The sequence below is a fragment of the Aotus nancymaae genome, unplaced genomic scaffold (genome assembly GCF_030222135.1).
Source record: "Aotus nancymaae isolate 86718 unplaced genomic scaffold, 86718_ANA_hifiasm-v0.15.2.pri h1tg000057l, whole genome shotgun sequence".
Lineage (NCBI taxonomy): Eukaryota > Metazoa > Chordata > Mammalia > Primates > Aotidae > Aotus > Aotus nancymaae.
The window spans coordinates 22,870,117-22,886,178 of record NW_026988471.1 but is presented as its reverse complement, the minus strand read 5'-3'; the positions used below and the strand labels follow the sequence as shown (position 1 = coordinate 22,886,178).

General features: G+C 38.8%; 1 protein-coding gene across 1 annotated transcript in view; it reads right to left on the bottom strand.

Moving 5' to 3' along the window:
- Nucleotides 1-16,062, bottom strand: part of FAM228B (family with sequence similarity 228 member B) — a 93,903-nt gene that overhangs the window by 23,808 nt on the left and 54,033 nt on the right. Inside the window, exons 5-7 of the mRNA XM_064363897.1 lie at nucleotides 9,199-9,267; nucleotides 6,995-7,186; nucleotides 5,945-6,025 (exon numbers count right to left, since the gene is read on the bottom strand). Of these exons, the coding sequence (XP_064219967.1) occupies nucleotides 5,945-6,025; nucleotides 6,995-7,186; nucleotides 9,199-9,267 (342 nt within the window). The remainder of the gene's footprint in view (nucleotides 1-5,944; nucleotides 6,026-6,994; nucleotides 7,187-9,198; nucleotides 9,268-16,062) is intronic.

Genomic DNA, 16,062 nt, shown 5'->3' with positions numbered 1-16,062 from the left:
AGATCATTTGTGAGCCAAGGTATGGAAGCACTAAATCTATGTTAAAGGCCAATATTATCAGTATCAAAATGACAGTTTACATAAGAAAAAACAGGATTCACGAACAGTGACATTCACCATGTAGGCCTAGTCAGTGAAATTCTACCACAATCTTAAAAGGTCACTCATTTATCTTTCTAATCCTCATCAGGCTAGTTTTTCAGGGATAATTATAATACACATCACGACTGTAAGGTCTTTTAGGCTGACTGACGGTGCCATGGACACCATGTTAACCTCTGTGACCTGCACGGACACTCCAGATGAGTTCCTGGAAGACCGAAGAAATGATCAACCCCTGCCGCACCTACTTAACTTTGAGATAATCTCTATTGTTCCTTATTCCCCCTCTAATTGATAAGGTCATTTGACTTTGTAACTGACCTTGGTCAACCTTGTAGCTCCACACCCTACAACCCCCTCCCAGCTTGCAAAAAACTGCCCTAAACTATAACTTTCCACTACCCACCCCAAATCTATAAAACCAACTCTATCCCGCTGCCCTTGGCTGACGCCCTTTTCAGCCTCAGCCCGTCTGCACCCAGGTGAATAAACAGCCACGTTGCTCACACAAAGCCTGTTTGGGGAGGGTCTCTTAATTCAGTGCGCGCGTTTTAACAATGACTATTAGAGTTGAAATAAACAGTGATCAGACTGCCCAGTATAATTTTGCTTTTACAGAAGTTATAAAGAGTGCTAATTACAAAATATTAAGAAAATATTAACCCACTATAAAAAGGAACAAAGAAAGGTACTATCGTTTTCAGGTATTTGTATGTGACCTATTCATATATGAAGAGCAGATCAAATTTTCAATGGCACTGGACTCTGCTGCTGGAGAGCTGTGCTCCTTTGGAGGTGTCAGAGCCGTGCTTTTTCATGTTTCTTGTGTTCTTACATGATATCTGTGCATCTGGGGTAACGGATGCTTCTTCCTGTTTTTTGATTTGTTTTCTATGGTGTTGGATGGGTAAGACAATTCGGCTTTGATCCTGGATGTGTGCAGCAGTGTAGTCTCCATATGATTTATCCAGCTGCAAACAGTGTCAGTGGTGTCTGTGTTTTCCTCGGTTGCTTAGGGTACAGTTGTTGAAGGCTGTGGTGAGGTTTTGCTGGGGATGGGGACGTTGGGTGGGCCAGTCCTTAGCCTCAGTGGAAGCAGTGACAGGCTAAGCATACCTGGCCTTGGTCCTCAGAGCAGCATACACTGGAACCGGTGCTATAGGTTCAGGTGGGCCAGTTCTTGGGTCTCCAGGTAGCTTGCTAGGGTGCAGGCAGTGGCCGTAGTGGGTTAGGTGGATGGGCAGATTCTTGAACCCCTGGGCAGTGGACATGGCATAGGCAATGGCGGTAACAGTGACGAGACACTCCCAAATGGCCCACATGGGTGTTGGCAGCAGCTGCAACAGGCTGAGTGAGCCAGTCTCCAGACCCACAGTTGGTGCGTGCAGGAGGGTGCCAGCTGTGATGGTAGCAGCAGGCTGGTGGGCTCTGGCCAACGATGGTGGATGGAGCAGGGCGATTCCCCACCCCCTGCAGTGTACTCTGGTAGGGGAGCTGGTGGCTGTGCTGTGTCCCTGCTGCCGGGAAGGGTGGGGTTGCTTTCAGTGGCGACAGGCATAGGCAAGCAGCTAGGGAGTGTATGTTTCAGCCTAGGTGATGCTACAGGTGGGGCCTGTCTTCCAGAGGCAAGAAAGTGAGCCATGGCACCCATGCTGAGGTCAGCAAGGTTGCTGCCAGCTGCTCACACCTTGGCCCTCTGTGTCTTGAGGCAGCCCCCGTGTTAGTCTAAGGCAGGCTGCCTCACCTCCCTCTCCTTCCTGACCTTAGATATTTCCTTGTCACTTCTCTGGAATTCCAGTGTTCTCTCTTAGATGATGTGTTCCAAGTACAATCGTCTACTCGCTATTTTGGTTCTTCTGTTGAGGAGATGAGTGTCAGATGCTGTGAGCCAGTCATCTTGAAGCTCTACAACAGAGTCTCGCTCTGTTGCCCTGCCTGGAGTGCAGTGGCTCACTGCAGCTTCAACCTCCTGGGCTCAGGCCATCCTCCCACCTTCACCTCCCAAATAGCTGGGACCACAGGTGTGTGCCATCATGTCCAGCTAATTTTTTAATTTTTTTGTAGAGACAGGGTCTCCCTATGTTGCCCAGGCTGGTCTCGAACTGCTGGGTTCAAGCCATCCTCCCACCTCAGCCTCCAAAGTGGTAGGATTATAGGCGTGAGCCACCACACCCAGACCAAATTTTAAATTTAAAATTGAAGATAGAAACAAAGAAAAATCTAAAGTTTTAACAACAATTTTAAGTCCTGAGACTCTCCTATTTCTACTGACAAGCACTTGTACATCATAAATGGAGGTATATAACACAGTGGTTCTGAAACTATTTTATTTCAAAACATTGTTGTTGTTGTTGTTATATCCAAATAACTTTTGTGTATATGGCTTAGATCTATTGATAGTTACTTTATTAGAAATTAAAACAGAAATTTTTAAATTGCTTTTTAATTTTAAAATAATAATACGCCTATTATGTTTAACATATCCTTCTATGAAAAATAACTGTATTTCCCAAAAAAAACCAAAAAATGAGAAGAGTAACATTGCTTTACATTTTTGTAAACTTCTTTATGTCTTGCTTAATAGAAGACAGATGGATTCTCATATCTGCTTCTGCAGGCAATCTGTTGAGATTTCTTGTTTTAGTTGTCATATATGAAGAAAGTCCATATAGAGATATGTAGTTGAAAGAGGTAGGAGTATTTTAACAGCCTTTTTAGATCACTGTGGATATTCATTTTTGATACTATATCCAAACTCAGTAAGAGGTAGTTTCTTAAAGGTTAGTTACGATGTGGAATCTGAAACCATATCCACGAATTTTTCATACTCTTCTACTAAGTCCACTAGTCTGTCTTGCACTTTGAATGAATCTTTTTCCCATGCATGATTTTGTAACATTTGGGAGAAAACTGGATCATGGAGTTATGCAAGATCTTCCAAATGTGTGTACATTTCATTATTTAATATCAAAGAATCACATTCATTAATATCATTACCAATTTCACCAGTAAGAGCTTTTGAGTATTGGGACACTATCACACTTCTGATGGTGAATATGAGTTTTCCAAAATTCCAAATGTTTTGCTTGAAAGCTCACATTTTATCATGGGCAACAAATATCGTCAGTAGTTTTTCTTGAAGTGACAAGCTGATTTCATTCATTTTCTAGAAAATACCCACCAAATACCCAGGACTTACTAACCATAGTTTGTAAGGCATTCTTTCAAGTAAAAATGGTGTTAATGGAAGAAAAAAGAAAGCAGCCAGTTCAGCTCACAATTCAAGCAATCATCCGTATTTCAGTAGCAGCAGAAGTGCTCTTCGCATACTTCCATTTCATCATAAAGAATATCTAAAAGATGTGTACTGAAGGAGGAAGACTTAATAAAGTTAATTTTAAAGTAAAGCTGCACAAAGCACATTCAAAGAAATGCTGAAGATCCATCTGAAGGAAGGAATCAAGGCTCTGTGTTCCTAAAGTCAGATCTGTCCCACTCCCAGGAAAGGAAGACAGACAGGGTCATTTGGGCTGGTCTGAAGCCAGATGCTCTGCATCATCTCAAGCCCTACTGTTGAAAGAAGGGGCAGGATGAACCTTTCCTGTACTGAGGAAATTAAAAGGGGGAAAGGAGTTAACGTTGGATATCTCCACTGGAAAACCCAGAATTGAGAATAAGGACAAGTTTATAGACTCTGCAGCAGCTCAGGAGCAGCGTCTGGGAGGTGCCAGGTCCATAAAGAGTACAGAGCAGATCACCAGGATCCCAGCCTCTGGAGTCTACCCGAGACACTCTCAGGTGGAGTCTCTGCCAGACATGGGCACAGACCTGGATCTGAAGACGTGAAACAGCAATGCTGGGTCTACAAATGGGGCCAGCACCTAAGCCACAGCATGTGATCATAAGGAATAACAACCATAGTACAACCTGGGCCTGGGACCAGAGATGTGTCCCACCAACAATTGGGAGGCTGTGGGACCATTCTGTGGGATGACACAAGCCCACAGCATGACTGTACAACTTAAGGTTGGAGACCTCCAAAAACAATTAATATTGGACTTCTCAATGATTTGGACACGAGGGCCAATACCAATTCTAATAAAACCTCTCTAAAAAGGATAAAAAGTATTCCCTAAATACCATTTAAAAATGGTATCTTTTTAAATGTTCAAGAAACCTTATTAACAAATAATTTGTGTCACTAAATTCACTTGAATGCAATACAATTATATTTTTTCAGCCATAACATTTTTCTTTTTCTTTTCTTTTCTTTTTTTTTGAGACAGAGTCTGACTCTGTCACCCAGGCTGGAGTGCAGTGGTGCTCCATCTCGGCTCACTGCAATCTCCACCTCCCGGGTTCACATGATTCTCCTGTCTCAGCTTCCTGAGCAGCTGGGACTACAGGCACATGCCACCATGCCTGGCTAATTTCTGTATTTTTAGTAGAGATGGAATTTTGCCATGTTGCCCAGGCTGGTCTTGAACTCCTAACCTCAGGTGATCCACATGTCTCAGCCTACCAAGGTGCTGAGATTATAGGCATGAGTCACCTCACTCAGCTGCCATAAAATTTTTCTAGAGATCTACTGTACAACATGATGGCTATAGTTAATAACGATGTATTGTATTCTTGAAAATTGCAAAGGGAGTAGATTTTATGTGTTCTCACTTAGAAAAAACTGGTGTTTGTGAGGCAATGTATATGTTAATTAGCTTGATTTAGTCATTCCACAATGTATACATATTTCAAAACAACATTTTATACAAGATAAGGCCAGGAGCAGAGGCTCAAGCCTGTAATCCCAGCACTTTGGGATGCCAAAGCTGGCAAATCGCTTGAGGTAAGGAGTTTGAGACTAGCCTGGCCAACATGGTGAAACCTTGTCTCTACTAAAAATACAAAAATTAGCCAGGCATGGTGGCACATGCCTGTAATCCCAGCTACTTGGGAGGTTGAGGTAGGAGAATCTCTTTTTTTGGAGAGGGGGAGACTCTCTTGAACCCAGGAGGCAGAGATTGCAGTGAGCAGAGATCGCACCACTGTACTCCAGCTTAGGCAACAGAGTGAGACTCCATCTCAGAAAAACAAAACAAAACAAAACAAAAAAACTACATCTGTGCTCTGCTATTGACAGCTGGGTGACTTTGACAAGTGGCCTGAGCCTCACTTGTCTCATCTGTGACTTATCTCACACAGTAGCAGCAAAGGTGAAATAAAATGGGAAAAAAACCCTAAGACTTGGTTAATCCTTCAGTACAAGGTTAATTAATTCTGCTATTAATAACAGAATACCATGCAACGAAAACAATTATATTTTATATTTTATATTTTTTAGCAAAGAAGCAAATAATAAACTATTAAGGGAAGGAAAGCCCATTATAAAACCAAATGTAACTCCATTCTTATAAAATAAAAATGTGTATATATACACACATATAGAAAGAAGTCTAGATAGATATATAAAAAAATGTTAATGAGTTAACATTATAATGAGTTAATTCCAGGTAATGGAATTTTGGTTTTTTATTTTCTTAATTTGAAAATTAATTTTCTTATTTATCTACCACGAAAATGTGTTACTTTTGTAACTAATGTAAAAGTCTATGGAGTTTTTAAACATTACCTATTACCCAATCATTATCCAATATTTTCCATTTTTACAGAGATTTAATTTACTTTGGCCTTTGGCTATTTGTTCCTTTTTAAGATCAGGTGATGGGAAACTATGCTTAAAATGTTACTGCACTTTTAGGGAATCACTAAAAGAGTGCTCAGATATTAAGCCTGCTCAAAACAACCAAACACATAATACCAAAGTTAAAAAAGAAATCTACCCTACCTTCAGAAAATTGGGGTCTTTCTTGCTCATATAAAAGGGATCATACTCCTTTGGATCATAATGTTCCATAAATGCATTTCCCTATAACAAGGAAATAAAACCACACATAAGAACAAGAGGTGCACAGTTAATTTTGAGCATATCAGGACTTGAGAGTCAAACACACAGCATCATTCTTATGCTTGAAAGCGGCATCAGTGACAAATGCAAAAGGAAAGAGAAGGCTACATTTGAAATTTAATTTATTCAAGCAATAAAGTATAGCGAGGGAAGGAATCTACTTAAAATTTGTAAGATTTTAATAAACAATGCTGGAACACTAAAATATTTGGAAATTTGTTCTTAAATGCTTACTAGTCAAACATCTCAGATTTTAAAAAAATGCTAGAACAGCTATATTTTAGAGCTTTGCAAATAATCAAGTTCCAGAATAAAAGAAAAATATGTCCTGAACCTAGAGTCCAAATTATTTTATTTATTTGTTTATTTATGAGTCAGAGTCTTGCTCCATCACCTAGGCTGGAGGGCAGTGGTGTGATCTCGGCTTACTGCAATCTCCACCTTGCAGGTTCAAGCAATTCTCCTGCCTCAGCCTCCTGAGTAGCTGGGATTACAGGTGCCTGCCACCATGCTCGGCTAATTTTTGTATTTTTAGTAGAGACGGGGTTTCACCATGTCAGCCAGGCTGGTCTCGAACTCCTGACCTCAGGTAATCCACCCGCCTCAACCTCCCAAAGTGCTGAGATTACAGGTGTGAACCACACACCCAGCCCAAATTTCTGAACTTGATAATTCAAATCAATAATCACATGGGGAAAACAGAAAAATGGTTCTAATGTACACAATTAAATCCAAATCTAATCTTCCTTTTCTGTCCTTTCCAAATGCCCTGGATTTAAGAATACTTTATGCTATTCTATAACAGGGTATAGATTATACATATGTAGAGGGGAAAGGGACAGACTGACTGGATAGTTATAAATGAACAAAGATGACATTAGGTTTTAAATCAACTGAAAAAAGCATCAAATGATCTCTATCTCTTAGTACCTTTTTATTTACATGGTTTATAAAGCTGTCTGATTCCTCTTGCCTCCTTTTTTTAATCTTCTTATGTGAGCAAACTTTTTCTATAATTTTCTTCTGAAGAGGATGTGCCACATGGTCGACCCATCTTTTATATAACATCTCCTTTCTTCTTGTATTTAAGAAGGCTTGATGTTGTAAATACTTATCTAGTTCCTAGTAAACAGTGATAGAAAAGACAAATATATTATCCTAAAGCTTTCTTGTTCTAAAATTTTCCAAATTTAATTTAAGTTTTAAGTTTTCAAAAACTTAGAACTTAACTTCATAAGTTTAAATTACTCCTAAGAATAACCCATAAAGACATTCATTAATTCAATCATTTCTTTGGCTTTAACTTCTACTGTGTGACATACACTCTGCTGCAAACAAGGAAAACACAGGTAGTTGAGGCAACATGCCTGCTCTCCCTGGGGAGAAAGACTAAAGAACAAATCAAAAGCAAGGTGAGGTGGTGCCTACCTATATTTCTAGCTACCTAGGAGGCTGAAGCTAGAGGATCACTTGAGCCCAGGAGTTCAAGACTGCAGTTCACTACAATCAGGCCACTGTACTCTAGCCTGGGCAACATAGTAAAAACCCATCCCTAAGAAACAAATCCACAAACAGTGGGAGGAGGAATATAGCAAGATGTATATTTATATATGATATATATATATATGGCATACTATATATAAGATAACTGAAGACAGAGGAGAGAAAAACCATTTCCTAGATTCTTAAAAGAGTCCCAGTTTGGTGGGCCTCAGAAATTTAAACAGACCTATCATAAGACCCAGCAATTCCACTCCTAGGTATATGCCCAAATGAATGAAAATCCAGGACTCAAATAGATACTCCTACACCAATGTTCATTGCAGCATTATTCACAATAGCCCAAAGGTGGAAACAGTCCAAGTATCCATCAGCAGATGAACAGATAAACAAAATGTGGTATCTACAAACCACATTTATTTATATGTGTAATATGGAATATTATTCAGCCATAAAAGGAATGAAGTTCTGATATATGCTACAATGTGGATGAATCTTGAAAACAATATGCCAAAGTGAAATAAGCCAGACACAAATGGACAAATAGTATAGGATTCTACATATATGAAAAATCTAGAAAAGGCAAAATTCATAGAGACAGAAGGTAGATTCAAGGTTACCAAGTGCAGGGGAGGGAGAAATGAGGAATCATTGCTTATTGAATACACAGTTTGTTTGGAGTAATGAAAAAGTTTTGGAAATAGTGGTGATGGTTGCACAACATTATTAATGTAATTAATGACACTGAACAGTATACTTAAAATGTTTGAAATGAGAAACAAAAATTTTAAAAATAAAAAATAAAATAAATTTAAAAATTAAAAAAATGGTTAAAATGGGAAATTTTACATTGTGTATATTTACTTTTATATTGCATACATTGAAAGAAATGATTTTTTTTTTCAAAGCCAAGATTCCCAAAGTGGGAGACATTTGGGCTGGGCCTTTAAGAATGAGGATTTAGGATAGGTGCGGTGGCTCACACTGGTAATCCTAGCATTCTGGGAGGCCAAGGCAGGAGGATTGCATGAGCCCAGGAGTTCACGACCAGCCTGGGCAAAATAGTCTGACTTAGTCTCTACAGAAAAATTAAAACTTGGCCAGGCGCAGTGGCTCACGCCTGTAATCCCAGCACTTTGGGAGGCTGAGGTAGGTGGATCATTTGAGGTCAGGAGTTTGAGACCAGCCTGGCTAACACGGTGAAACCCCATCGCTACTAAAAATACAAAAGTTAGCCGGGCGTAGTGGCATGTGCCTGTAATCCTAGGTACTTAGGAGGCTGAGGCAGGAGAATCGCTTGAACCCAGGAGATGGAGGTTGCAGTGAGCTGAGATCACGTCACTGCACTCCAGTCTGGGGGACAGAGCAAGTCTCCGTCTCAAACAAACAAAAAAACAAGCTGGTAGAGGGAAAGTTTTGCGCCTCGTTGTGAAGGAATTCCCACAAAGTATAGAAAGAGAGAAAATCCACTGAAGCAATCTCAGAGATCCCTTAAGGTTAATTCCAGGTGCAAGGGAGTGGTCTTAATTCTATTTTCCATATTTTCTAAATAGTTTTTATAGAATATGCTCCATATAAAAAGGAAAAACTATATTCAATTTTTAACTGAGATGCATTTCGTAGCCAATTCTTACCTTAGTTATATAATTTTCTCTGTATAATATTGATTGAATAGCTGCATCAGTATCTTCCTTAGCTAAGACCTGAAAGGACAGAATTAAACGTTGTAAAGAAAATCTTCAAAAATTATTAGTGCTATCTGGAATCATTATATTTTGCATGACAGACATATCCCTGGAACATTCTCTATGCATGCAGTTTGTCTACTCCAAATCATACCATCAAGTACTTTTTTTTTTGAGAGAGAGAGTCTTGCTATGTCACTGTTGCTTAGGCTACTGGAGTGCAGCAGTGCCATCTTGGCTCACTGCAACCTCCACTTCCAGGGTTCAAGTGATTCCCATGCATCAGCCTCCCAAGTAGCTAGGATTACAAGCGTGCAACACATGCTTGGCTAATTTTTGTATTTTCAGTAGAGACTGGTTTTGCCATGTTGGCTAGGCTGGTCTTGAACTCCTGGCCTCAAGTGATCTGCCTGCCTCAGCCTTCCAAAGTGTGGGAATTACAGGCTTGAGCCACTGTGCCCAACCCACCAAGTGCTTTTTAAAGACTATTTTAATCTGTCTGCTCTTGGCTACAGCAAAATGTAACTCAGCTCATAGGCATTGTGAATCTCAAAATGGTCAAATGACTTTCCCAGAGTTGGGTAGTTAGAACCCACTTTTTTTTCTACATCTTATAAAATGCTTTTACTTTTCTGAGTAAAAATAGATTAAATTAGGCCTCTATTTGAGGCTTTTAGACTACATAAGACATACTGATCATCCACAAAAAACCTTCAAAAAAATCAGTGAATCCACGAGCTGGTTTTTTGAAAAACTTCACAAAATACATAGACCGCTAGCTAGACTAATAATGTAGAAAAGAGAGAAGAATCAAATAGACACATTGAAAAATGATAAAAGGGATATTTTCACCACTGACTTACAGAAATACAAACTACCATCGAGAATACTATAAACATGTCTAAGCAAATAAACTAGAAAATCAAGAAGAAATGAAAAAATTCCTAGACACATACACCCTCAGAAGACTAAACGAGGAAGAATTCGAATCCCTGAATAGACTAATAATAAGTTCTGAAATTGAGTCAGTAATTAATAGCCTACCAAGCAAATAGCCTTCTGCTCTCTCTTCTCTTCCTGAATAACTCTTCTTCTTTTTCTTTTGAGACAGGATCTCATTCTGTTGCCTAGGCTGAAGTGCAGTGGCGCAATCACAGCTCACTGTGACCTTGGCCTCCTAGGCTAGTAATTAATAGCCTACCAACCAAAAAAAAAAAAAAAAAAAAGGCCCAGGACCGAGGGATTCATAACTGAATTCTACTAGAGATACAAAGAGGAGCTGGTACCATTCCTTCTGAAACGATTTCAAGCAATTGAAAAGGAGGGACTCCTTCCTAACTCATTTTATGAGGCCAGCATTATCCTGATACCAAAACCTGGCAGAGACACAACAAAAAAAGTAAACTTCAGGCCAATATCCCTGCTCAACTACGATGCAAAAATCCTCAATAAAACACTGGCAAACCGAATCCAGCAGCACCTCAAAAAGTTTATCCACCATGATCAAGTTGGCTTCACCCCTGGGATGCAAGGCTGGTTCAACATATGCAAATCAATAAACATAATCCATCACATAAACAGAACCAATGACAAAAACCACATGATCATCTCAATAGATGCAGAAAAAAACCTTCAATAAAATTCAACAACCCTTCATGTTAAAAACTTTCAATAAACTAGGTATTGATGGAACATATCTCAAAATAATAAGAGCTATTTATGACAAACCCACAGCCAACATCATACTGAATGGGCAAAAGCTGGAAGAATGTCCTTTAAAAACCAGCAAGAGACAAGGATGCCATCTCTCACCATTCCTATTCAACATAGTACTGGAAGTTCTGGCCAGGGTAATCAGACAACAGAAAGAAATGAAGTGTATTCAAATAGGAAGAGAGGAAATCAAATTGTCTCTTTCTGCAGATGACATGATTCTATACATAGAAAACCCCATTGTCTTAGCTCAAAAACTTCTGAAGCTGATAAGCAACTTCCACAAAGTCTCAGAATACAAAATCAATGTGCAAAAATCACAAGCATTCCTATACACAAATAGACAAGTAGAGAGCCAATTCATGAATGAACTCCCATTCACAATTGCTACGAAGAGAATAAAATACCTAGGAATACAGCTAACAAGGGATGTGAAGAATCTCTTTCAAGAGAACTGCAAACCACTGTTCCAGGAAATAAGAGAGGATGCAAACAAATGGAAAAACATTCCATCTTCATGGATAGGAAGAATCGATATCATGAAAATGGCCAAATTACCCAAAGTAATTTATATATCAATGCTATTCCCAACAATCTACCATTGACATTCTTCACAGAATTAGAAAAAACTACATTAAATTTCATACGGAACCAAATAAGAGCCCATATAACCCAGACAATCCTAAGCAAAAAGAACAAAGCTGGAGGCATCATGCTACCTGACTTAAAACTATACTACAAGGCTATGGTAACCAAAACAGCATGGTGCTGGTACTAAAACAGACATATAAACCAATGGAACAGAATGAAGACTCAGAAATAACACCACACATCTACAACCATCTGATCTTCAACAAACCAGACAAACAAGCAATGGGGAAAGCATTCCCTATTTAATAAATGGTGCTGGGAAAACTGGCCATATGCAGAAAACTGAAACTGGACCCTTCCTTACACATTATACAAAAATTAACTCAAGATGGATTAAACACTTGAATGTAAAACCCAAAACCATAAACACCCAGAAGAAAACCTAGGCAATAACATTCAGGACATAGGCACAGCCAAAGACTTCATGACAAAAACACCAAAAGCAATTGCAACAAAAGCCAAAATTGACAAATGGGATCTAATTAAACTAAAGGGCTTCTATACAGCAAAAGAAACTATCATCAGAGTGAACAGGCAACCTACAGAATGGGAGAAAATTTTTGCAATCTACTCATCTGACAAAGGTCAGAATCTACAAAAAAACAAACAAGTTTATAAGAAAAAAAAAACATCGAAAACTGGGCAAAGGATATGAACAGACACTTCTCAAAAGAAGACATTTACAAGGCCAAGAAAGCTCAACATCACTAATCATTAGAGAAATGGAAATCAACACCATAAAGACATACCATCTTACACCAGTCAGAATGGCAATTATTAAAAAGTCAAGAAACAATAGATGCTGGTGAGGCTGTGTAGAAATAGGAATGCTTTTACACTGTTGGTGGGAATGTAAATTAGTTCAGCCATTGTGGAAGATAGTGTGGCAATTCCTCAAGGATATTAGAACCAGAAATACCATTTGACCCAGCAATCCCATTTCTGGATATATACCCAAAGGAATATAAATCATTCTACTATAAAGACACACGCACATGTATGTTTATTGCAGCACTATTTACAATAGCAAAGATATATAACCAACCCAAATGCCTATCAATGATGGACTAGATAAAGAAAATATGGCACATATACACCATGGAATACTATGCAGCCATAAAAATGAATGAGATCATGTCCTTTGTAGAGACATAGATGAAGGTGGAAGCCATCATCCTCAGCAAACTAAAATGTGAACCAAAAAACCAAACACCACATGTTCTCACTCATTAGTGGGAGTTGAAAAATGAGAACACATGGACCCAGGGAGGGGAACAACACACATCAGGGCCATTCGGGGGCATGGAGGGCAAGGGGAGAGACAGCATTAGGATGAATAACTAATGCATGCAGGGCTTAAAACCTAGATGAGGGGTTGATAGGTGCAGCAAACCAACATGGCACATGTATACCTATTAACAAACCTACATGTTCTGTACTTGTGTCCTGGAACTTGAAGTAAAATAAGAAAAACAAAGAAAGAAAATTATCTTAGATATGAAAATCTGAAATAAAAAAAGAAGACAAGGATTTTAGGACAGTTATGATAGCTATGCTTAAAATATGCTCATAATTAATGGATAGAAAATCTTAGCAGAGAACAGAAATTGTAAAAAACCAAGTGGAAAATACAGTTCTTAAATTTGAAAAATAAACAAACTTCAATGGGTTAGCAGCAGATTAGAGATGACATAAAAATACTCAATGAACTTGAAGACAGATCATTAGAAATTACCCAATCTGAAAAATAAAGGAAGAAGAAAGATTAGAAAATAATGAACAGTCATAGTGACCTATGAGACAGTATCAAAACCTCCACAAATGGGTAGAGTTGCAGAAGTGAGGAGTAAAAGAATGGAGCAGAAAACAACTGTTTGAAAAAAATCACTTTTGGACAAGACAGTGTAACAGGGAACAGACTTACTCTCCCACCTGAAACAACTGAAAAAAAAAGAAAATAGATGAAACAAGTTTCCAAGATATTGAACATCAGGCAAAGGATAGTGGCCCCTGAGAAACAGAAAACAGACAGCCCAGCTGTCTCCCTGAATTGAGGAGGGGAGACGGGCGTTCATATGTTGGAGAGCAGTTGGAGTTCACAGGTTAGAATACCAGAGGGAAGAAAGCTACAAGATAGATGGAGCTCTGGAGAGCTGCAAAGGGTCAAGTCCACAGAGGTCCCCTTGAGTCTTCAGCTGATGGCAAACACTGTATGCCTGTGAGAAAACTACCCAAAGGAACAATGGGCAAAGAAATACCTGAAAGAATTAGGGAATCAATCCCTAGAGGTCATACAGTCCCACGAGTGTCCCTTTAGCATCAGCCAGAGGGGGAAAAAAATCCCATAGTTTGAAGAGCATAGAGTTGAGTATTTGGAGAGGTTTTGTATCAGTACTGAAACAAAATTGGCCCTACAGTAGATGCTGCTGTGGTCCTGTAGAGGCAAGAACTGAAAGTATCCAGCTGTGTCCAAGTAACTTAACTAAATCCCAGGGAAAAAAATGAAATATATTTTTAGGAAATCTGTGCAGCTGTACTTAAAAAAAAGAATATTTATAGCAAATCAAAAATATCTAGCACTCATCATAGTTAAAATTCAGTCTAGCATTCAATCAAAAATCACCAGACATACAAAGAAATGGAAAATTTAACCAGTAATCACCAGGTATGCAAAGAAATAGGAAAATTTAACCAATAATAATAAGGAAAGTTAACCAAAACTGCCCCAAAAATGACCAAGACACTATAATTATTAAACCAGGATATTAAAATAGTTATTATTCCTGTAGTTCATAAGTTAAGGAAGCTAGAGGAAAGAGCAGACATGTTGAGACAGAAGAAAATGTTTGAAAAAGAACTAAGGCCTAGGCATGACGGCTCACACCTGTAATCCTAGTGCTTTAAGAGGCCAAAGTAGGAGGATCACTTGAGGCTAGGAGTTCAAGACCAGCCTGGGCTACATAGCAAGATCCTGGCTCAACAACAACAACAGCAAGAAACAAACAAAAGACAGCAACAAAAAGATCCAGATAAAACTTCTAGGGATGAAAAGTACAATGCATGAGATGAAAAATATACTAGATAGGTTTATCAGCAGATTAGACATTACAGAAAGCTAGTGAACTTAAAAGCATACCAATAGAAGTTTTCCAAAAATGAAATGCATGGAGGGAAAACTGAAGAAAATGATCAGAGTATCAGTGGGCTACAGGACAACTTCAAGCAGATTATTGTACATATAGTTATATTTCCCAAAAGATGGAGAGAATAGAAAAAGTACTTTAAAAAATAGGCTGGGCTCGGTGGCTCATGCCCGTAATTCCAGCACTTTGGGAGGACAAGGCAGGTGGATCACTTGAGGTCAGGCACTCAAGATCAACCTGGCCAACATGGTGAAACCCCATCTCTACTAAAAATACAAAAATTAGTCAGGCATGGTGGTGCACACCTGTAATGCCAGCTACTTGGGAGGCTGAGGCACAAGAATCACTTGAACCTGGGAGGCAGAAGTTGCAGTGAGCTGAGATCACTCGACTGCACTCTAGCCTGGGTGATAGAGTGAGACTCAGTCGGACAAAAAAAAAAGAAAAATGGCTAAAAATTTTCCAGATTTAAGCCCACAGATACAAGAAGTTCAATGAACTCTGAGCAGTGGAGAAACTGTAACCTTCATACATTGCTATGAAAATTTAAAATGGTATCGCTGCTGTGGGCAAGTTTGGCAGTTCCTCAAAAAGTTAAACATAGAGTTACCATATGATGCAACAATTCCACTCCTAGGTTACAAACCCAAAGGAACTGAAATCATATGCTATCTAAAAAGTTGCACACAAATGTTCATAGCAGCATTATTCATAATAACAAAGAACTACAAACAACCCAAATGTCCATCCACTGAAGGGATAAACAAAATGTGGTACTGAGACAATAGAATATTATTTGGCCATCAAAAGAAATAAAGTAATGATTATGCTATGACATGGAAGAATCTTGAAAACATTATAGTAAGTGAAAGCAGTCACTAAGGACCACATATTGTATGATTCCATTTGTATAAAATGTCCAGAGGAGACAAATCTGTTTAGACAGGAAGTAGATTAGTATTGGCAAAGCCAGAGGGGGAGGAGAATGGGGAGTGACTGCTGAAAGGTGTGAGGTTTCTTTTTGGGGGTGACGAAATGTTCTGGAGTTAGATAGTGATGACAGTTGCACAACTTTGTGAATATACTAAAAAACACTGAAAATAAAAATTCAGAATTTTTTAAAAATAAAAAACACTGAATTGTACACTTTAAAGTAGTGAATCTTAAGGCATGTAAAGTATATCTCAATAATAAGAGCCCAACAATAAGAATACAAATAACCCAACTTAAAATTACCAGTTTTAAAGTGGGCAAAAGATTTGAACAAACACTTCGCCGAAGAAGATAAATAAATGGCAAGTAAGAG